This window comes from Ostrinia nubilalis, chromosome 16 (assembly GCF_963855985.1).
Source record: "Ostrinia nubilalis chromosome 16, ilOstNubi1.1, whole genome shotgun sequence".
Taxonomy (NCBI): domain Eukaryota; kingdom Metazoa; phylum Arthropoda; class Insecta; order Lepidoptera; family Crambidae; genus Ostrinia; species Ostrinia nubilalis.
The window spans coordinates 4,077,123-4,102,135 of NC_087103.1; the positions used below are offsets into that span (position 1 = coordinate 4,077,123).

The 25,013-nt window shown below is 37.3% G+C and overlaps 1 protein-coding gene across 1 annotated transcript in view; it reads right to left on the reverse strand.

Annotated features, from left to right (window-relative positions):
* Nucleotides 1-25,013, reverse strand: part of LOC135079271 (OTU domain-containing protein 7B-like) — a 33,693-nt gene that overhangs the window by 8,342 nt on the left and 338 nt on the right. The window contains exons 2-6 of the mRNA XM_063973886.1: nucleotides 15,364-15,417; nucleotides 8,008-8,142; nucleotides 7,240-7,390; nucleotides 1,245-1,495; nucleotides 552-808 (exon numbers count right to left, since the gene is read on the reverse strand). Coding sequence (XP_063829956.1) covers nucleotides 552-808; nucleotides 1,245-1,495; nucleotides 7,240-7,390; nucleotides 8,008-8,142; nucleotides 15,364-15,406 — 837 coding nt within the window. The 5' untranslated portion in view covers nucleotides 15,407-15,417. The remainder of the gene's footprint in view (nucleotides 1-551; nucleotides 809-1,244; nucleotides 1,496-7,239; nucleotides 7,391-8,007; nucleotides 8,143-15,363; nucleotides 15,418-25,013) is intronic.

A 25,013-nucleotide genomic window follows, 5' to 3' on the forward strand; every position in this document is an offset into this window, starting at 1 on the left:
GGCTTTGTTAAGCCCAATACGGTAATGGGCGGGGCTTATAAAGGGAATCAAATACACTTTTCACGTCTACTTACCCGCAATGCTACATCAGCAAAGACGATCACCGGTCTTCTCATGACATGTGCCAATGCCAGTACATGTAGTTGCTCTAATCCAGCATAATGCGGCGCTGGCGGCGGCGCGGCGGTTGCTGGTTGTCTCGGGCGGGGCTCCGCTGACGCCGCTGCGACCGCGTCTTGCCAGTCGCGCTCCCATTCCGCTTCAGAGGGCGTCAGGATACTCACCACGTGACGTCAGAGATGACAAATACACGCGCCAACACCAGTAGTTACAGCGGTTCCGCTAGAGTATTTTGTTAAACCTATACAAGAATGGGCGGGACTTATAAGCAAGTGTTATGTCAACATACCCGTAAAACAACATCAACGAAGACTGACGGGTCGCCTCATGGTAAGCGCAAGCACGTAGTGCTGCGCGGGATATTGTACAGTTTCTCTAGCCCTTTACAGTCATGGGTGGGGCAGAGAGACATGGCAATAATAATAACATACCCTTAGAGCCACATCAGCGAAGACGATCACCGGTCTTCTCATAACATGCGCTAACGCCAATACATGAAGTTGCTCCAAGCCAGCGTAATGCGGCGCTGGCGGCGGCGCGGCGGTTGCTGGTTGTCTCGGGCGGGGCTCCGCTGACGCCGCTGCGACCGCGTCTTGCCAGTCGCGCTCCCATTCAGCTTCGGAGGGCGTCAGCCCTGCTGAGCGGAGGCAGAGGCTCTCTGACCACCGCCATCGGCGTTTGATTGCACCTGGGGAATAATAATTCCAAATCAAATTTATGTTGTCAGGTTTAAACTATTGCGTATAGCCACAGAATAAAGTGTATTCCGTATAGGTATTTGCAGTATCTAAGAAATTGTAGACAGATAAAATGTCAATTAGTAAATCGTGAGTTAAATAGAGTTGTCCTGAATGACAATGAATTAACTTGGCATAGGATACACAAAGTAATTGCTTGTGTTGAAGAGCATGCGTGAAATTCTCATGGTGCTGGGACATAGAGCAAGATACTACTTCTCTCATGTCCAGCTAAGCTACTTATTTTAGAAGTCAGATGAAAGGCATGTTCGCATGGGCCAAGCAGTTGCTACGCAATTAATTCGAAAACGATGACTCAAAAGTCATTAAAGTAGATATCGAAATAAGCATTATTGGAAATAAATAAATTAAAAATCTAACACTCACTTGTGAGAGCATCTCCCCCTTCTCCCGACAATAACGCCTGGACCTTAGTCCTCAACGCCAACAGTCTATCATGGAAGCCATAAGCTGCTAACGACGCCGCATGTGGTAAGCAGTTGCCGTCTCCAGAAGTCGCCAGAGGCAGCAGTCTTGGAGCGCCTGGTATGCGGCCCTGTCTCCACCAGTTAAGGATACCAGCTGACTCTAGGGTCACTAGGGTAGCTGTCTCTAAGAGGTCCTTTTCGATAAATGTTCTGGAAAGATGATAAGGTTATGAGTTACTTAAGTTTTAGACAACGCCACTCTTGTGGCGGAGTTTTGGGCTGACACTGTGTAGGTTTGTTGTCGACACGAAAAGAAGAAGTTAAGTTTTAAGTAGTTTGGCTGAGTTTATTTCAGATACTGATTAGTAAAATTTGAATATCTAGTTAGCCCAGAGGCCTCTTTTAAATTAGTTTTAGCGTTATTTTATAATACCTACGTCTTTGAAACGTGCTTGGCTTAAGGTAAAGTATTATTTACTTAGGTAAAATATTATTTGTGTCCGTACGTGTCTATTAAATAAGCGTGTCTACGAAGTAAATACAAAAATTAGTAAGTATACATATAGGTACGCAAATATTGAAAAATAGGTAAAATATTCTTCTTGTGTTCTAAAGTTACATTACAAGTACCAGGAAATAACTATTATTTTTATTACTTTTAAAGACATTATTTATTATATTATTTTAAGGCCGGGTAGCAGAGAAAATGGCGAAAATGAGGTTTTCATTTTTCATTTTTGAGGTACTAAACAGTAAAATTAAAGGCTAAGATTTTTATTGGGCATAGTTGAGGATATTTTCTAGGGCTATTAACGGATGGAAACACGATTTGATGAAGTTGACTCGATAGAATATATTCCCAAAGTTACCTCTATTCGTTTTCTATTTATGGTTTTATTTTTAAAATAAGCGATTTGAGATTCTAAATCTTTTACTAAACTAAAGTTCAGAAATAACTTGAGGGCTTTTAACGGATGAAATTTTTATATTGCGTCTTATTTAGTTACAATGTTAAAAAATGTGGAAAAAATCGTCCATGACGGCTTGGACAATCTCAATCAGTCGCGCGGTGGCGCTTACGGAGGACGGACGCGTGTCAGTTTTTTAGCCGTGACAGTTCGCGATTTGTCAATATTTTTGACAATGATGACTTTGATGAGTCACAGTATAATAATATCAGTGTTACTGGAGAAAGCTTAAATTTTTGATAATTAAGAATTATCAATTTTGTCTACCTATTGAAATTTAAATCGTTCGCATCCTTTTAAACGAAGACTCTACTCATGATACATACATAGTACATTCCTCAAATATGAGACAAAACCAATGAGTTAAAATTACATTTTAATAGTACCTACATACAATCGTCTTACACTCTTTAGAAGAGCACACTGACACAAATAAATAATAAAAAATACTGTCTAAGGTCTGTAGCTAAAGGTCTAAGTTGTAAGATAGAAGAATCTTCTAGCCAAAAAGATGGCAGATGCAGCAGATGTCAACGGATTTAAAACTGGAGTTCATATGACTCCTTCTAGACTTGAGTCTCTAGAGCGTCCGTTCCTCCACTATGCGTAAGAATGTTTCAAAAATACTGTCTAAGGTCTGTAGCTAAGGGTTCTTACACACGAACAGCATTTTGCTGTCGACGCATGTAACTGCAGTTGACGTCAGAAGGCGACGGCTAGCTGTCGACATGCCGCCGCCGTGCTGTCGACGCGTTCGCGGCTGCCGCCGACAGGTGGCGACAGCTAGCCGCCTCCACCATTATGAAGGTCAACTGTCGGTAGTCCAGGAGCTTACACGCACACCTAATGAGTTCCGAACAAATTGATTCGGAATTGCTAAAAAATTTGTGCTGTCAAAAACAATGAAATAATATGGAACTCGAATTTAGAAGGCTACCATAATAAAACATTACAAAATAGAGCATGGGCTTCAGTGTGTGTAGTTTCGTTCTCTATTCAATAACATTTCTTAAACCGACAATGACCGGTTCTTTCTCTTTCGTCGACGACGACGGAGTAAAAGCAACAACAGTGTTTCTTCAATGAAATCCATTTTCAACTGGCTCCTGTACAAAGACGTACGCCGACACGGTCGTCGCAGCAAGCTGTCGACACGTCGACGGCAGACGTCGACGTATCGACAGCTTGCTGCGGGCACGTCGACAGCTAGCTGCCGACAAGTGACGGCGACTGCGGTCGCTTTTGCTGTCGTCAATGTGCTGCTCGTGTGTAAGAGCTCTAAAGGTCAAAGCTGCAAGATAGAAGAATCTTCTAGCCAAAAAGATGGCAGATGCAGCAGATGTCAACGGATTTAAAACTGGAGTTCATGTGAATCCTTGTAGACTTGAGTGTCTAGAGCGTCCCTTCCTCCACCATGCGTAAGAATTTTCAAAAAAATACTGTCTAAGGTCTGTAGCTAAAGGTCTACGCTGCAAGATGGAAGAATCTTCTACCCAAAAAGATGGCAGATGCAGCAGATGTCAACGGATTTAAAACTGGAGTTGATGTGACTCCTTCTAGACTTGAGTATCTAGAGCGTCCCTTCCTCCACCATGCGTAAGAATGTTTCAAAAATACTGTCTAAGGTCTGTAGCTAAAGGTCTAAGCTGCAAGATAAAATAATCTTCTAGCCAATAACTTTAAAACTATAATTTGAACGAATTTTGCTATTAGTGGACAAATTTCTGCTCACGATGGACTAATTATCTGCTATACTCTCGACTCTCTAAAGCACAACATTTATAAAAATTTTGCTGCGGTAATGCACTCCAGGTAACAGTGTGTGGTGCTCATTGCTCATAGTGATTTTCGATACAAAGCCCGTTATACATAAATTATGGAAAGAAAACACCCAGACCAATACAAACAAATATGTATGCAATTTTAGTATGATATTTTTATTTATTAATAAACAAAAAGACTGAACAAAATTGATGCGTGTACTGATTAATGTAATTAACCACATGCAAAGCTTTGTGAATTGCAACAACTATAATTTATTATCCAAGCTCTAAATAATCGCTACTACGAGTAACTGATCATAAAATGTTTTTCCAATCGCTCAAGCTCCCGAGGATCTACCGATAGGTCGGGTGACGTAATCTTGAAATTCTTTTAGCCGGCGCGGAACTTCCGGAAGGTCGGGTGACGCCACGCCTCTTTGAACCGTGTTTACTTTGGCAGTTATATTCTATATTTATTCGATTCTAAAATATATTCCCAAAAATTTTGAAAGTTGTTTTAATTTGTATCACTTGGATATGATTTGTATTAGAAAGTGCTGTGAGTGTGACGCTTGAACGGAAGGAAGTCAACCTAACCTAACCAACTGCGTATTTCTATACTGTGTAGCCGCGAGAGCTCTTTGGCGCGCTGTCTTCGGCGAAGTATTGCGCGCGCAGATTTTGACAGCGCGAAATACCTACTTTAGCAGAAATACCAAGCCTTGTGGACAATTGACTTTAATGACAAATAAATGTTTATACCTACTTATTTTATTGTTTGTAGTACTAAGACTACTTATCTACAACAAATACAAAGTATAAAGAAAGACTATAACGAGTGCTAACCAAACTGCAAGATTTGACTCAATTAGGAGAGTTATTTTGAATTGTTTCTATTTGGAGACTAATGGTCATCCATTGCCCAACGTAGTTTGTAGAGTTGCCAAATGTTTACTTATAAAGTTTATTTAACGTTTCCTGTTTTGATTTACAATGACGCCTGACCTTCCACAAAATTACATTGGCCGTACATTGTCGTTTTTGCTGGAAACGTTTGGTTTCAACGTCAAAATCTCAATCCAGACATAAAAAACTGTATAAACTGTGGCTAAATAAATAAACATGATGTCAATGTCCTAAGTAACTCAGCTGGTCATCAAGCATTAGCATTTAAAATCTGCTGAGGAAGACTTTATGATAAATAATAAATAATATGTAGATCCTGCTGTAATAAATTATAGCAGTCCCTTTAGTGGAGGTCTTCGTAGCAATTATTGAAGAAAGAAATGCAGATAATCGTGAATCCAGTAATGTCTTTACGGCTCTCTACTCGAATACTCTATTTCACGATCTGTGTAACACGAACAAAGTCGCGGGCACAGCCAGTACACGACTTATAAATTAATTAACTTTGCTTTTTGTTGTTTTTTAATGTGTCGGCGTCATGGTATAAACAATCACAAGGGTTCAACGGCACAGCGGGGTGGCTTGCGTGCGGGTAACGAACGCTGGCCGGTCGCCAAACTGGAGTGCCAAACTGCCGAATAGACGGCCGATTTGGTAGATCCGACGGACTGATTATGGACTGAAGACTGCTTATTGCTTTTTTAATTATAAGTAAAAGCCCGCTAAATTGGTTGGCAATTTTTAGGGATTTTTAGAGATTTTTAGAGAGGGTGATTAGAGAATCGTTCTAATCTTCTGTGGAAACCAACAAGAAATCACCACTAATAGGGTGTCTACGAAGATGAAGGTGATGGATCTCAGAGCAGTCAAACAACAAGGTTTAAAAATGCTTCAAAGGTACGTCTCAATTAGTGTCATAATTGTCTATTTGGCCAAGGATCAAACAACTGGTCCTAAAACGTATACCGTAAATAAGGTAGTGTGACAATTGATGCTACTTGACTGCTCGGAGATGCGTCATCTGTATCTTGGAAGACATGCTCCCTATTAGAGATGGCTTTCCAATTTGGAAAAGTATCATTCAATGCATAAGGCTCAGTATTGCATGCCCTAAAGTAGATTGTCGGTCGAATAGTGACGCGAGTAGATGGTTTCGTTTCCATGCAATATGACAACCGTCGCCTAAACACCAAGTAAGGTAGGTAACACCTAGAAAAGGTCGACCTTCTTTGTAGTGCTAAAGAATAATTAAACACATGGCGCGCCGCCAAACTAAAATGCAAATAGACGGGTCGGTTTAGAAGGTACGACATTCTGATTTGGATTCCATTTAGATTGAGCACGGTTAAACTTAAATTAATCACAATGTATTAAATGCAACAGGGCAAACGTGACAATTGATACAAATGCATAAATAAATGGCACGAAGCCAAAGGTTGGTGCCAAATTGTTGGAAGATGAATATGGATATGACAGAGTTTATAAATGGTCGTGATTTTTTGTCATTTTACGAGACAGACATGCGTGTACAGAGACATTCCATATAAAAATACATTATTTAAGGTAGTTTATAAACAAAATAAAACTGAAAAATATCATGAAACAAAAGAGAACATGTCACGGCCCTCTGTCGTTTCTTTGTAAATAAATAATACCCACAAGAAGCACTCAAACATTTCACGCAAGGTCTAAACCGCACTTTTACGACTGTGCTGCGGTGACGTTTTACGTGGACGACATGATATGCCCCGGAAATGAGGCTCACATTCACGGTGTGCATGCGGAAACTTTTTTATGCATTCTGAGCTAGAAGTCTGAAATTCTGAATCTACCAAAGGCAAATAGGTATCTACTAGTTGTTAGGTCATTTAGGGCCTCATCACAAGAAGTTAAACGCGAGTTGAATACAAGTTTAAAATGACATAACATTAGTTCAATGGTACTATCCACACTTTTCGTTCAAACCGCTGCAACTCCTGTGTATCCAGGATCTACAGCTTGACCGCCAATAAAACCCAACCAGTGAAGGTCAAGTTTGTACGGGGGAAAAGTTAAACTGTCATTGGACTCGCAACGAAATTAATCAGAAGAACATAGGAGGAGTTCTTGTTAGTAATGTTAGTTCAAACGGGACTATTCACACCTCTCGTTTCCACCGCTGCAACTCCTGTGTAGCAAGGATCTGCAGCCTGACCGCCAATAAAAACACAAACAGTGAAGGTCAAGTTTGTCCCGGGGAAAAGTTAAACTGTCATTGGACCCGCAACGAAATTAATCAGAAGAACACAGGAGTTCTTGTTAGTTCAAGTGAGCTCACCTAAAATCTGGCGGGTAGACAGATATATCTGGCAGCAGCAGAATGTGGTCTGAACTGAGGTTGCTGGGCTCCGGTTCTGTGTTGCTCCTGAGAGCCCAGACTAGGCCCTCGTTGTCTGTGGCCCGGGAGATCCCGCGGGATAGCTTCCGACCTGGAAAGGCACATCATCATCATCAATTAACATCAGCAGGCCCACAAAAATTGAATCCCTTCACGGAGCGAATTAACTTTAGAAAATAACGTCAGAGCAAGGGCTTTTCCAAATGACAACTGTTAAGTTTTGCCACTTGCCTAGAGGGGAAAGGTCATTTTAGTCTCCACTACCATCATCGCATTTGCAATCATCAGGTTGGCGCTACTGGCATCTAAGGTCCTATCACTCACCAGTGGCGCCAACTGGTCAGTGCAATTTAGGAAACGCTCATTTACCAGGGAATGCGTGATGTTCACATATTATTTCTCCCTTAAAAAATATGCTGTCTTAAAAAATATGCTAGCTATCGGTAAAACTGTGACCTAAAACGATAGTGACTGCGTGTCGATAATAAACATCACAAATGAGATTAAATGAATGAGTAATCATATTATGTTAGTGTAAATAATCTTTTTATAGCCCTATAAAATTAATGGACTATGAATTAAACCTGAAATCCACATACCCGTACAATCGCCAAACAATTCCATTTTTGATGCCAATAATCCAAGTTCGTATCACTTATGCCACTGATAAACCAAAATATTTTTTATTCCACTGCAAATAAGACTCACATTCCGGCGCAGGAGTGAGCACCAGATTGGAGGGTGCGGAGTACTGCATCGCAAGGTCTAGGGAGCTGACGGACCGTTCGGGAGCGATGACGTCACCACCCGCCCGCGCCCGCAGCGATGCGCCGTGCACTCTATCTAAAACAAATGATACACAAATTAATACACACACAAGACTTATTTAATGAGAATAAACTCTCTCTTTCTCTCTCACTCATACTCTCATGGCGTGGTAGTATTCCACTCTCACTGAAAATGAATGAAGGGGACAAATGGAGCGACATGTTTCCAAATATGTTGCTCAACAACTAATGGGATCTCTGTGAGACAATGTCACAAGTGCACTTACGATTTTAGTATCTTTGATATCGATAAATTGTTTGATGACGTCATAGACCCTATTCCACAAAATCTCAACGAGGGTCGCGTTTTGACAGCCCATAAGAGTAATATGTCAATTGAATAGGGTGTCCTCCACTCCCACATATTTGAATGAAATGTATTTGACTTTGCAGGGTTAGAATTTTGTGTCATCGTATCGTACTAACTAAATATAAATACGGCTATATTAAACTTGACTGAGTCAGGAATCTTTTTTGAGAGGCAACAATTTAAAAACTGTATTTTAGTCTCATGATGTAGAACTCATCACGGCCGTCGATGAGAGATTCGCTTAGAAGAACAAAGGCACAACAAAGACGCGTGTAAATCAAATGTAAACACATTTTTTAGAACCATTAACCCTTTTAATTTTTAGTCTTTCGGTTTTATTATCTAACAAAATGTTTGTAGTGTGTAGGCAGAACCAAGATTTAGTTGAATATCTATGTGACAACTGGTTGATTTTCATAATAAAAAAATCAGAGTGAAATGAAAGAAGGTGCGGTGTAACGGAAAACGTTATAAATCGTTGTACATGATAATTATTGATAATGTAACAAATAAAGACGGTAACGAATATTTGGATATAAAAATAGTTGCGGAATTCATTAATGCAGCACTAGATAACGCTATACATGCAGTGAAAATAAATACATAATACAGAAAATTCGGCACTTGTTTTCCGCAAAAAAAGACACGCTAATAATATTGAAAAATTTTTTTTATTTGGTTTTACTCTGTGGTAAAAACACGTGGTTTTACTCTCTGCCAAGTTTACTCCCTAACAAACAGGCATAGTATTTTTTAAATTTAATTGGACTATAAGCACAGATTACTTCCATACGATAAGGCTATAAATGTGTTGTTCAAAACATGTTAGAAAATGTTTCCAAATAAATTATTAAATAAAACCTTACCCTGTCATGTGTAATCTATTAGGGTTAAAGTTTTGAAAGCTTTCGTGACGACAAAAACTTTGTATTTGACACATATGACTTGGAAAAGTTGAGCCGTTTTGGAGGGGCGTAATTTAGGCAAAGAGGGGGGTAGAATAACCGGCTTCAGCCAAACGTATAACGGTGAATCACGAACGATGTAATCGCTTTAGGGTGTTGCGAACCTTGACCCGGCAGGTGCCCGAAGGTCGAGGGTTCGACTCTCGACAGACAAAAGACACAATCAATACTCTTTCACTGCGAAATTTGAGATAGATGCTTTATTGTTAAGCAATGATATTTGATAAAATGACTGGAGTTTATTGGAAATCATTGAAGCATGTAACTCGAGAATTCGAGATTAAAATGATGTAGTGTTCATTTTTCCTTTTAGAATACGGCGAAAATTTTTATGAAATTAGTCACCTATAATTTTCATTTTAGATCAAAAATTACTGATAGTAAATAAATTCACATCCACTCACATTACCTAGGTACCTGACTCATGTCATGGCATGTAGATAACAGATATCAATATGAATTATGTGCTCTACAATACACACTCGCAGTACAAAGTTACAAACGTTTAATTGACCTCAATGTCACCTAATGATAATATGATATGAGATCTAAAACCATGCTTGCTCAGTACATATCTGTTCACTAAAATCATACAAGGCAAACTGGAATAGGAAAGTGGGAAGACACATATCTCATCGTAATAAATGTTTTGTAAATTAATTTAATATGATACTTTATACTTTGGACCGCAAATGAAAGAAGATTAATGAATAACAAAGGCCGCTGCGTATTTGTGAGTTGAACACAAAATCCAATCTTCAACCTACAACAATGAATGGAGCGTCCTTTTTTGGGCATGCATTGTTGATGTGTACCGGCCCCGACGCATGTAGGGGAGACCGAGGTGAGTTCTAACAGAGGAGAGTTGTGACGTTGTCGATTTTTGGAAACTTAATAACTATCAGCGAGTACGCAACAGCGCGTATTTGTTAGCTCGAGGCTTGCACTAAAAACGCGCACTGTTACGAGCTCGCTAGTTAAAAGTTCAAAAAAATCGACAGTATCACAACTCTCCTCTGTTACAACTCAGCTCGGCCTCCCCTACAGACGACGGCATGTCACTATACACTTCTATCTTATGCCGTTGTATTAGGAGTTACTTTGCAACAAAAAAGTATAGTTTGAAGTGCTGTCGTCTGTACATTATGCATAAAACAGTTGCCATTGCGGTATCGCCTCCTACACCCGCTTCCTAATTGAACTGTGTCACGAACAATTGCGGCCTCGCGAGGATTATACCACAATTATGCCTTAGATTTTCCGACAGCAGACAGTTTCATGCGTGTATTTTGTATTTATTATTATACCTGGCATGTTATAATTTACGTGAATAAATTGCGACTGTTTATTTTATGTAATGTAGTCTTTAATTTTCGTCTAAGCTCTGGATTTGTACATAGAGTCATCCATCACATAAGAAGTTTCAAAATGGCACCTATTACTGTATTACATAACACTGTGTATCAATGTTAGAAAATAATATAAATAGATACCTAGATCCTGATCGGTCTTACTGTGTACGTCCTTGCTGGGATGGTAAGAAAATAAAAACAACTACAATATTATAAATCCATCACCTACGTAAGATTAACTCCGAGATGACTCGTGTAACAGATTTAGAGGCAGCCTCCCACGCGGTTGGATCGGCCTACTAATCGGGTCTATTTTGAACATTTTTAAATAAGCAACAAAAAACTATAATAGAGGAGATCCCAAAATTCGAGATAGAAATAAGATTATATTAAATAATATTTTTATTTTATTTATTTAGGAATAGTACCTACACAGCGCAATGTTATTTGGAGTTATGTTTTTATAAGATTTTGTAGGCCCATTATGACAATCCAAGATATAACATTCTTTATACTCTATTGATTCAGTACATAAATAATAATACAAAGGATTTAATTACTGAAGGTATTTACTATTACTAATGATATTTACAATCTTTCCTCTTTACAATATCAGTAAATTAAATTACATAGTAGCAACTAACATAGTTTTATAATCATTGTTTAGTCGCTCATGATTATTTACGTGCGTCCAGTCAATTAATGATTTTATTTTTTAATTATGCATTAATTATTTTAATCAGTGCTCTACATATTTTTAATAATAAACTAATATTAGTGAATTATTGACAATTTATCACCGTAATGACGATACGCTGTAGTGCAATTTATACTGTTTCTCTCTTTTTTCTAGCTTTCGATCACTTGTCTGTCCAAGTAACTTATTTTTTACTTCAACAACTTCCTTTGCAAAAAATTAAATGAACGCTACACGTCTTGTATGTACTGATTGGATCCAATGCTTGTAAAAAATATATGAAAAGTACCTTCGGGTCTAATATTATTAACGCGAAAGTAGTGAGAATGATGTTCGTTACCCTTTAAAACATAAACTTATGCGCGGATTTTGATGCAACTTCACAATGTTATAGCTATGTAGTACTATGTAGCTTCTGTCATCTTTAAAATTTGGCAACCAGGACAAGGATTTTGGAGCTCAGAACCCGTCACCAAGTCGTTGCCAAGCAACGGCCTAAGAATGAAAATTTTGATCCCGGACTACTTATGAAAACTCTAAACAAAGACAAATCCAGGGAAACCCAGATGAATTGCATCACTACTCATACTTTTACCAAAAATGTACGTGCACGAAGTCACACGCAAAGGCTATAAAGAAACAAAAAACAAGGCCGTACGACCATGAATGAGGCGATCAGATAAACAGGAAAGAAAACAATAAGAGAATCTGTAATGAAAACAAGTCAATGCACTTGAAGTAGAATCTTGGAAACTGATAACAAAAGGTATGAAAGTAGTAAGTAGCCTAAAATCTTTCAAGAAATAAAATTCCAAATAACGTAGGCGAGAGCAACGCGTAAACTCTGGGCTCTGGCTGAACCTCAAAAATGCGAAACAAATAAAAGATTAATACACAGTGAATAAATATTGAAATTAGATTTAATGTTCGTTTTAGACCTGAGTCCAGCCAGTGCTAAGAAGGTATAAAAGAAAAGAAACATTTAACAAGATGTACAGTCCAGTAGCCTAGACGCTCCCGCGCACTTTTTATTTTCTTCGTTGAAAAATATTGCTATTGTTTTAGAAGACAACTTAATATGGCCACGTCGAAGAGTTTCAGAGGGTTATTTTATTTCAGACAATAACTTTACCTTGTTTTTTTTCTGGGGTTTTTGTTATAAACTGTAACCTTTAAGATAATGACATTATGAAGTGATAGTAGAAGAGATTCTCTACAGAGTTTGGGATCCGAATTTGAGAGATTTAAATCCAATTTAACCTTAATAGAGTAAACTAAACAAAGCTATCTGTGCAGCACCGTGAAAACTAACAATGGGCGCAGTGAAGCGAAGCGCAGGATGCGATCGGCAATCGCTTGATACGGAACATTTGTGGCAGTTTATTGTGAAATTCTGTGTCAGTCAGACATTCCGAAGAGTCAAGGACGCCGGATTTAAGGGAATCAAAATTAATTGCCAATAGAAATGACATTTTCGCGGTTCCAATTAGCTCAAGAGCTCGTTTGCACTGTGGACATTCTGTCGTTTCACTTTCAATGGACCATTTTCCGAGAACATGCGAAACAAAATGCATGAAATTGGCATTTGTTTTATAATTATTGTATGCTTTGGCCATTGGAGTTTTTATAATTAATTTCATACATTTAATTTCAAACGATTTCTAATTCTAATACAATGAAGAGAGTCCACAAAAGATTGTGGATTGTGAGTAAAATTAATGCAACCAATGACTGTGAAAGCTCTTATAAAAGATCCAATTTTTATAAGACACCTTTTAATCAAACTAACGATCATTACAACTAATCACATTGAATCTAATCAGTACAAGTGGCTATGTAAAACTTTCAGGATATAATCAGTGGAGAAATCCATTAAATTGTTGAAGAATTAATTCAAGGTATTCTTGGAAGTAATCTTCATTTAGTTCCAATTGACTGCATGCAATTAGAATATCGGAAGACATGGTAGACAGATGTGTTTTCAACGGGGAGTTAGAGAGAAGAGTTTTTGGCAATGAATAATGGACACGATCACAAAACTACTAATGGTTCTTCAAACTTGACCTTAATTGATTCGGTGTTTATTGGAGGTCAAGCCGTAGATCCTGGCTCCGCAGGAGTTGCAGCGGTAGGAACAAGAGATTCGGAAGTTGCAGAAGAAGCAAGTCTTCTTTCAATAGGAATAAAGGAACAGTCTGACATTAAATAAGATTGCCAGATTAGATAAACTGAAAACCGACGTCAGAATCGCCAATGATTAGTCTTTTAATCAGTCTTTCACCTTTGCATTGAAATTGAAAGTAATACGATCGGGTTATCTGTACTTAAATAACTTCCATCCTTCTCGTTTGGACCCTCCGTGGTTACACTCTCATGAAGAGACAAAACAGACACGAGACCAGTATTTATAGCCACACCTCAAATTACAATCTGGAGCAACGACTGAGCGAAATGGCTCCACAAAGAAAAATAGGTCGGCAGATCTAAGCCGGTTTTTTAACAATGGAACTCATGTCCACATTTCTACCTTAGCTGATACTACAGGTTATTCACATAAAGCTGTATACTAATACGTTATACGGCCCGTCTGAAGCAGCACAGCATCAAATGAGTTTATAGCGAATAAAAAGCTTGGATCGTGTCCAAAATCCTAAATGCCAAAACTGTCTGACCAATAAAAATCGGAGGAAATAGGAATTCGACATCTGGCAGACACGCTTGTAGACTTCGAGAGGTAATGACGGGGACGATAATATGACTATTTGAGATATCAGACATACCTACTATCATGATAGGATTATCGACTGTTTCTGTGTATATTTTTAGTAAAAAAAATAAGCATTTTGTGTAGTCTATAACGACTCTCTAAACTGTGGCATCTTAAGCACTTGTAATAAGGGCGATTTTTAAATAATGTTAATGAAGTAGACACTGCTTGGTTGCATAATGCACAGCAAACCGATACTATCGTCAAGTAGGTATCCCGTGGAATGGAACAATGGCTTTATTATCATTGTGACGTTATACGATATGCTTTTGCGTAAGTATGATGAGTTTGTACGAATAATTGGAATCCGTCAAAACATAAGGTACAACTACAATGTTTTGTAAGGACACATTCATGTCATTTAATATCGCGTGAAATTACTAATGCTATTCATACGTAAATTCTAACGACGTCATTATACAAGTAACAAGAAGGAATATATTTTCCGCGCATCACTGGGAAAATTGCCTGATTAATTATCTTTTATCCAAGTTATTTAATATTATTAACCTGGTTAGTAACAAGAATAAAGCCATAATAATAATATTCCTTGAACATTTTACATGCCAGCACCTTGTTCCAAAATTAGCTAAGAAAGGGCTTTAGTAAAGAGGCTTTACTTCAAAAAAGATTCACTTCTCTGAAGATACATATTTTTTCTCAGAAGGACACTGACAATAGTCACATTTGCGACACAGTTATAGCGTGGGTGTAACAAATGATTTATCTGTATTATGTATGTCTCTATGTGGGCTGAAAGTGCGTTTATTGCATCTATGACTTCATTTATACTACGCATATTATTATGAGCTGTCTTTCCCGCCAAGTGGGTTAACAAATACGACAGCTGCATTGCACTAAAACATCTTGATATTTAGAACATCAGCTTAGTTTCATTGTCTTCTTGGCCTTGGTAGTAATTTTCACCCAAATAAATACCAGAGTTTTTAGGATTCCCCAAAGGTCGTAATCGTAAACAATGCCTTCGCTGACTGTCTGTTAACAGTCTCAGTGTTTTTTGAGGATTTTTCTTTTCGATTTACGAAATACAGCTAATATAGTGCATGGTATACGGAACCTTTAGTGCAAGAGTCCGATTCGCACTTGGCTAGTATTTGTTTTCAGGAGAGATAATAAGACGCTCACCTTCTGTGTGTTTCCCTGCTATGGGGTCAGCTTCCATCACCATGTCGAATTACCCTGAAACAACAAAAGGGTGTCATGAATGTCACATAAAATTGATTTACTTTGACTAGGATTGAAAAAAGTAGGATTTACGGTTAATGGTATACGATTTTTCCAGAGATAGAGCTACTAAGTAGGTATTGTTGAGGCCAATGTGGTTCTAAACGAACTTTAGTTTTTGTTGGTTCTGTTTATTCGACCCTTGTTTAACTATTTATTTTGTTCTAAGAGGGCAATTTCCTGACGCAACGTCTACTTTAATTTAAGGACTAACAGCAATTTAAGGTCTGGATTCTATCTTTTATAAATGGGCCGGATTTTCCAGTCTTATTCAGTGGGTGCTCTGCCAACTGCGTATGTCACTCACGCGACACGTGACCCAAGTACACACACAAGTATTTTCTTGGACTTAAATCATTGTTTACATCTATGTTTGCCAGTATCGAAAATACAGAAATAAATGCGTGAGCGATATTGACTCATATCTCACCCACATACAGTTTTAAATAGATTGTCGTAGCATGCGCGACCAGCCAATGAAATCTCGGCTTCAATCCGATCGCCTTGGATTTCCGCATTTAAAACACCGGAGTGGAGGCCTTAACGAACTAGCAGTCAACACTAGTTTCACATGTGTCCATTATAAGGCGTAGAGCTAATTATAATATCTAAATCAGACCGTGACTAATCAAACTGATCAGATATTTAATGATTGTTTTTGTCCGACTAGATCCAGTCCATTTGCTGCCTAATTGAAATGATTGTGTGCGTTTTGTACAGTCGATAGCACGTCAGAATACATATTTTCGTTGCAGAATCGCCTTATTGCAATTACATAAAGATGCTACAGCACAACAGCACAGACCACACTAGTGTTTTGTTTAATTTTATGTTCCATCATCTGTTGTGCGTACAGACAACATAGACTCTGTACATGAGTTATGACGGATTGTACTTGAATTTAAGGAGTTATGCTCAAAGAATTTACATAAAAGGTTCCTCATTAGTTATGCTACTAAACGACTTTGGTCATTTTATCATTGTTTAAGTTTTAAGGTCGTCGTCTCGAAGGACCATCATAACGAACAATATTCTTAGACGTATTGTTGTACAATCAATAGTCAACTGTCAAACACAGAAAATTACTGTTTTTGGTCTGTGTAGACAAACATTCTAAAACATTTTTGGGAATCATTATTCAAAAAGTCGGCCTAAGTATCCTTCGTGAATTGCATATCTGGTAACGTCATCTACATATCGTGGGCTGCAGACTAAAGGGGCGTATAACCAAATATGCGAATAGTCTAATATTTGCATGCTCTTTTAGTTTTTATGTCCACTTCGTTTGAAACTCAAGCATGAACGAAAAGAACTTATTTTCTGTTTGAAGATTTTTACAGGGACAAAAAAGGTAGCATTGACCTTCGCACGCAGACATCGCTGAATGCACACCTGCCGGGCATTGTATCGACAACGCACATTGAGCTAACACTGTACTTTAGTACCTTATGCAGCTGTTATATGTGCTATTTTTCCCTAAACTGTATAGTCCGAAGTTTTGTTGACTCTACCACCTATAACGACACCCCTCACCTGCTAACAGACGGTGGGGCAACACGCGTTGTTTATCAACACTCCAATGCTACATTCCTTGGAGATAAGCGAGCGCCAGACGGCCTGGCGAGATGACTCATGTACAAGTACAAACATACCGTGAATGGCGAGGGCAGTTGTTAAAGGTCATAATGCAACATTCACATAATGTGTGGAAACAATCGTATGATAAGAAAGAATACGATACGAGAAAACTACCACAAAATACAAATGACCACCGTAGGTGCTTGTGCTTCAAAAATTGACCCGTTAGAGAAACACTGACTCTCCAGAACAATCTTCCCGAGTCAAATATTTCGAATCCCAATTAATTTTGAGAAATCGGTCTTCTGATATGGACTGATTTCCTGTTTTTCTCTGATCAACACGCGGAATCGACGTGGTCATATGATAGTGGGCTGATAAGGTATGATGATCAAACATGGTGCAAGAATATCATTCCATAGTGTCTGTATAACCAGCTGTTTTAGAATACTGCGAGACGGTAATAAGTTTTCGTTTCGAGCAGCAGTTGTAACATGTAAGATCTATTAACATAATAATGGTAGCGTCATGAATTTTGGAAGCATCAATTCTCAAATGATGGAGCGAAATAATTTTTTTTCGATGCACTTACATGTTTATTAGCAACTAATTAGTGTATGGGAGTTACAAAACAAGTTCTGACGTTTACTGTACAACAAAATAAGAATACGTCTATTGTTACGCAGACGCTGTGTGACGAATATGACCCCGAATCGCTCCACGAACGGTGCTTCGACGCGTCCAATGCAGAAGAACATCTGTTTTGCCGATCTTAAAAAAGTACAGTCGGTAACACTTTCAGACAATACATTATTTTTGTAAGGTAGCACCAATATCGATGTTTACTGGGAGAGGAAGAGTTTGAATTAGTCCGTCGGTTAACTTAACTGGTAATTAAAGGACCAAAAGTTTTTTTTTAGGAAACTAGCCTGTTACAACTGCGTAAGATTCCAATGTTTATACAACACGAAACGATCAGATACTACGACAATATGTAATACGATAAATCATCGAGAAAAATAAAGGGTTTTTGATAATTTGTATCAGGGGATTTGAGTTTGCAAACGTGAGATAATTTAACAAGGGTCGAGCCTGTCTGATGTTTTCGATAAATTAGACAGAATAATTAACAAATATTTAGATAAATACAAAGACAATAATGTATTTTGATTTCATAATGAGATACCCATTGTGGGCGACCCTGAATGGAACATCTTTATAAATCACCTAGTCTAGTAAACAAAAGCCTAGCATTAGGAAGTGATTCTAGTTTTCCTGCAAGGTCTCATTAAATATCTTAAAAACTAATTTAAAAATTAAAAACATCAAATTTTAAAAATAGTGAGTTAATGAGGTGTAGAAATTGCGCGTTTAAATCAGAAATACTAGCTTTGGCCTGCAGCTTCTCATGTAGATTATTTGAGTCTCTGTCTGACAGAAAGTCAAGTCAAAATAAGTTTCTGTCGTTGTACAAATAAATATTCACTTTTAAGGTTTTCCGACAAAAGGAAGCCTAAGTATTATTAGTACTTATTCTGTGGTCTATGCTCTTCTCTTAGACCTAGGCCCAACGATATTATCTATCATTTATACCAAAATTGATTTTATTGAGAATAACTTTCTCGTGTAGGCAGTTATAACATTAGCATAGATGTGTTGTTTTAAAGAAAACCAATACAAATGGACTAGCAGAGGTCAATCCACTATATTGAATCTAGTTGACCTTTAACCCGACCTCGGCGGACAGGAAAATAATGCTAATGGAGCCTACGCCACAGACAGACATTATGACGACATGGATATTTAATGGTAAGACGCAAAAGGGTAAGTAGGTATGATAAGTAAACAAAACAAAGATTGTTTAGACTTTTTAGGATAAAAATGATTCCCCGCGTGTTGTTATGTAAAATTGTTTATGACATTTCTGGAGTTTTAAAAATAACTCCGGTTGATAAGTTATTTATGTTAAGATAAGAAAATCCTCATAGATCTGACGCAATTGTTTATTTCAAGTAGAAATCATGATATTATGTTTTTCATAAATTTTAAAATAAGACCTAATTTCAATAGTAGGTCTACCATGAGTTTACCAATTATTGTAACGTCTCTAAACCCTATTAAAGCTGTTCAGTTAATGAAGACGTTAAACTAATCTACCTGCATATCGATCTATGAGATCATCATTGATAATCTTGTCAATATATTGACAAATACCTAACAAGGGAGCGCTAATAGGATGAAATGAAACCAACATTGTTTTGTACGAGGAATTACTACGTAACACATTAATCAATGCATATTAGGATATAATTTATGTGTGGTTGATAATGGCGAAACATCACCTTATTCTGAATTTTCAGTATTTTATTTGTACTTTCTTAAACAACACTAGGAATTGAGAAGGGGCATTATTATTCGTGTGCCAACTGTTGTTCTATTGCTTATAAAATACGTTCCCTAATCTCGTAGCGACGATTCGAATGCTCTTAATGTAACTCATGGCACAAATAACATAATATTAATGATTACATTAAAGCCTCAGAGCCCGAGGCAAAACTTACACAACGAGTCCAAGTTCCCAAATTAAGAGTTACAGAACGATAATGGTGAATGGTGCAGTGGACTGACGAAACTTCGTTAGCAGAAACATGTGAACAAAAAATGCAATGCGAACCGTATTGTTAATACAAACGAGATTAATAAAGGACAGTGAACTTGCATTGCAAAAGGAGTGTACGTTTGTGAAAACTATTTAATAGTTACTTTTACATAATCTATTTAATAGTTATGTAGTGTTTCCAGACTCTATCCCCCTTATAGGTAAACCTATGATGAACCCTGGATTAAAATGACATTTCCATACTAAATGTCAACTTAAGCCAGAGTTCCACTAGGATGAAACTTTGATTAATAAGGGGTATAAGTTGTCTCGAAGCTGTGATAGGGTTAAAAAATAAAGGACAATTAACTTATATTGCAAAAGAAGTGTACGTTTGTAAAAATCATTGCGTCAGATGTTTAGTGCGCGGTTATTGTTTTGCTGTATTGTATTAATTTCAAATTCCGTTTGGAGGAAATGTTTTTTGTTCTTGCAAAGGATAATGTACTTTCGGGTTTTGCTCTCGTTTATTTTTAACTGGGTTGGTCACACAAAGTTTGGAGAAAAACAGATTGAATCCCATATTAACACGTCGGGCGCCAAACAAATAGATTTTTTATTATTTTAATTTCTCGGTAGTAAAAGACTTCAAAAATGTTTTTAATTAGAACACATGCGGAATAATTTTAAAATTTATTAGCCGTTTTGGTATGTTGATGAATTTTAAATCGATGAGGTTGCCGACCTAATATTAACGAACCAAGTATGCGATCGCTACAATTAACACAAATAATTCCAATTTATGATGGTTCACTATAATCTGGCAACGCACGCAGCAAATATTCCACGCAGGTATTTCAACCGTTAAAAGTTATTGCGTGGTTTTCTAACATTTATAGCCTATTATTGCCGCCATTTATTGCTTATTGTGGCTTATTTTTATAAAAAACATAAAAACGGTACGGTCACCTTTTTTACGCAACTGCAAAAAGTTATCTATTAAAACAAAAGTTTAGATCTATAAATCACAATTATAAGCGCAGAACCCGCATTGTATCAAATCAAAACAAGTATAAGTTGTTACGACTGAGATATGAATTACGCAAAATTTTAACGAGATATTTGTAACAGGTCAGTGTCTGTCGCTTCGAACTGGGTATATCTGCCTAGTAACAGTTAACTTGAGACTTGTCCTTCATGCCCGTGACCGTAGTATCTCATGCACCAATAAATAGGTGTACTTGTGTACCTATGTGATATCAACATTGGTGGCTTGGCTAGGATTATGTCTAATAATAAAAAGACTTGCGGTTTGTCCCGCGGTCCCGCCTATTTATCGACATCCCTACATCGACATAACACTCATTAGCCTACGTTTATCGGGGAATAATGTTGTTAAAACTTTTACATAATTTATTTAATAGTAGGTAGGTATGTAGTGTTTCCATACTCTAATTCTAGAATAAGTTGTTTCGAAGCAGTGATAGGGTTAATGCTAAAATATTACATTAGGATGTGTAAAGCCAACTTACTGAAAGTAAATGAATTTTGATTTTTACTATTAGGTATTAAATATTGCGATTTTCCGCAAATTATCACACAAGTTTTCATTCACCTACCTAGTAAGAAATATTAGCTAGAACTAAATAGTTGCGACTTGGGACTGTTAGACACGCACCAATAAATAGGTGAGCAGTTTACAGCACATCAGACTCTACATTTTTGTTGCAAATTCGCACTTATAACAACTGCAATAAGATACCGCAGTGTTCGGCTTGATTTGCCATCCTACCTAATATGATATCAACATGGGTCTGATTGTGCATGCACCTCGTGTCATTGCCGAAGAGAAAGTGGAATCGGCGCTGTAATAGTTTCATTGAACTACTAAACGCAGGGTATTGATTAAGGCCGGCCGTACACAGACGACTCGAGTCGGCCAGTGATTAACAATTAACATACACGGGCCGCTCTTGCAGTCATAGTCAACAGATTTTTTTGAAAGATTATTAGTAATTTGTTATTGCACAGCGCCTCGTACGAAGCTAAATATGCTTGTGTCACGGGTGAGCTCACCACAATAGTATAGCGGCGGCGGGGACCGAACCCGCGTTCCCCGGATCACGAGTCGGCCAGTCCGACCCCTTCACCGTTCGGCTATCGTGGCTTCAACAAGCTTGAAGGTGCCATTGATAACTGCCACAACAATTGGTGCTTAACAAGTCATAATTTTATTTTCATTTTCGACATGGAATGAAGGGCGGAGGTAACTGCACGAGAGCAGTCGACAGCTCTATCTAGTCAATGCATGCCTGGCGACTGCTTGACCGTAAGATGTTTAAGATGTTTAAGATGTGTAAGATGTGCCATCCGCCCGCAGTAGGTAAAACTGCTCGAGCGGTTCCGTGTATGTTTTCGTTTCATCCAAATGACGTCCACTGCTGGGCAAAGGCCTCCCCCAAGATTTTCCACAATGAACGGTCATGCGCTACCCGCATCCAGGCTCTTCCTGCGACCTTTACCAGACCGTGTATGTGTGTACGTAGAATACTGTAGTTTGCTATGCAATCGCAACTTGAAGCCGATACTAGCTGCTTCAAGTTGTTCGTTTATGGCGCGCCTAACAATCGTCGAAGAAAATGGAAAAACGTTTGATTTGCGCTAACGACTTGTTAGAAATACATAATTAGTGTTCTTTCAAACAAGATCTGTACTAATTGTGGTTTAGAACAAGCATTTGAGACGTGCATGACGCCTGAGCAACTAAACGGTAATAAAATAATAATAATAAGACTACAGCAAATGGGTACAAATCATGTAAGTGCAAGCGAAAATTAAATAAGTAATAAATACTTACGTAAATAATTTAAAATTATGCATAACTGCGAAAGTAGCGCTGCCAGTTTGTTCATTAAGTTTTTTTACGATATTCTTCAATTTAAACTTTATTAAAATGTAAGTACTATGTACCATATTTTAATTTATAACAATTGTTATTCTGTGACTGTGAAAATTAAATAAATTGTTAAGATTTTACGAGTAATTTAGATCGCAAAACGCGCGATAAGCTTAAAATCCAAGAGAAGCCGCGAACATCAGCTAGTATCATTATGTGAATTAAATTTAATTAACTAGTCAATATTTTCAACTATTATGAAATTAATTGTTACATTAATAAAAATAATGAGAATAGCAATTACATTTAGTTTCTAGTCTCTAAAACTAATATAAATAATATAAACAATATTTTTCATAAATTATCTTAAGTGAAATATAAAATAATTTTAAACTATGTATTTTTATAATTTTTTATAACTCTGGAATTGTCACTTTAATGCAATTTGCTCCATAAAGCCTATGGAGGACAGGTGAAGATAGATGGCATTTACTACCTCAGTGGTCAAAAGCACTAATTACTAGAGATGAAACGGATAGTTGTTTGGCCGGATACCGGATATCCGGCCAGCTGCTAGGCCGGATAGCCGGATATCCGGCGGCCGGATAGTTGGCCCATTGTCTCGTTGCATGTCGTGACGAGTTTAGCGCCGCACAAGTGCTTCGAACGCGATTAGTAGACTAGACTAGTCACACTTCGAAAATCGAATCCGTCCGAATAGAATGTCAGATTTCGCCACTTGTTTAGGGGGCAGATCAATTCGGGTAATTTCGGTTGCTATAGCGAGTGTGTGATTGAATAGCGAAAATTAAATTAGTTTACTTGCTGTGTAATCTGACTGAACTGCATGCATCATATCACCAGACCATCAGTGAAAAAAAGATCGCCTTTTTTATTTGGCAATATTTCGACATTAACAGATGTTTACTATTTATGTATTCGTCATTAGAGTGATTAGCCCAGAAAAAGAAATTAGTTTTTTGAAAGGCCTTAATATGGCTTTTTCGTAACTTTTTGAACCTTAAATAAAAGCCGTCATTATTATAAGCCATTTCATTAATATTTACATCAAAGATTAATGTATTTCATTTTATTAATAGGAAACTGTCGTAGTTTTTTAATATCCGGTATCCGGCCGGATAGTGAGTTACTATCCGGTATCCGGCCGGATAGTAAATTTAGGCCGGATATCCGGCCTACCGGATAGTTACCGGATATCCGTTTCATCTCTACTAATTACGTTTCATCTGCCCCTTTTTCAAACACACAATTTCAATTTTTAGAAACTGAAATAAAACAACAATACTGTCTGATAGTTCTGGTATTCCCCACTTATGAAAAACAACTTTATTATTTAATATTAATTAACCAAGGCCATGGAGTTCTTATTTATCTGTTATTATTATGAAATGGTTTTATTTTCGTCCAACTCAAACATGACTGATGAATCATATAAGAAGACTGATAGCTTATCAAATGCTATAAACATTGTGATAGATAAATATCATACGGGAAACTTATGTGAAAAAATAGCATTGTTTTCACAATTCTCAATGATTCAAATGCAGAATCTGTCTAGGTGAATCATGAAATGTTAAGTATTATTTTTGTATTGATAACTCATCTTATTATAGTTTGAAAATATCCACATTTGTGAGACAATTTCAGTTTGTACAGTTGTCAATAATCAGAATGTTTGTTGCAAAATAGCCCCTATTGCAAATACATTAGATGCCAATAGACTTGATTTGCTTTTTTCTGTACTAATGTATTTGTTACTTAAGTTTGGATTCAAAGCAAGTGTAACAAAAATAAACTTAGTAATTAAGAAAACGAACAGGAAAAAAGATAGTTGGGTACTAATGACTTTCTTTAGCACTTTACTTTCAAATTGTTTACTTTGGTGTTGTTTGTTAAGTCTTTCTGTTTTAATTTACACAGCTTTTTGATGAAAAATAATAGACTTTTTTAGGTCAAAAAACAACCAGATTATAAACTTAATCAACAAAAGGAAAATACTTAACTGTAACATATTAGCATTGAGTGTTTAGCGTTGCTAGTGTGTGGATTTCAGTGTCACATTTCCACTGCAATGTGTCTGCTTTACTTGTTCAATCCAGTTCCACACACATGGTAATACCCGAACAATAATATGCTTTGTTTTATAATACAATAAAGTTTAGAGTTTTGTACTATGTAATAAATAAGTTATTAAAAGAAGTCAATTAAATATTGATGGTAAATAAAGATATTTGTTTCGATATACAAGTAGGAATTAAATTAATAATTTTCTTGATACTTTTGAAGCGACTGCTTCCTCTAAAAGGTAACGAATCAAGTTGTTTTGCGCTCACGCGCGGTTCCAATTCGATAAGTAAATATGAATGCCATTTATGTACAGGTACGCTTTTGCGTTGGGACGTAAAGTCAATTTAGGCGATGACTGCGGTGTTCAAGGTTGCGTACAAAATGTGTAGC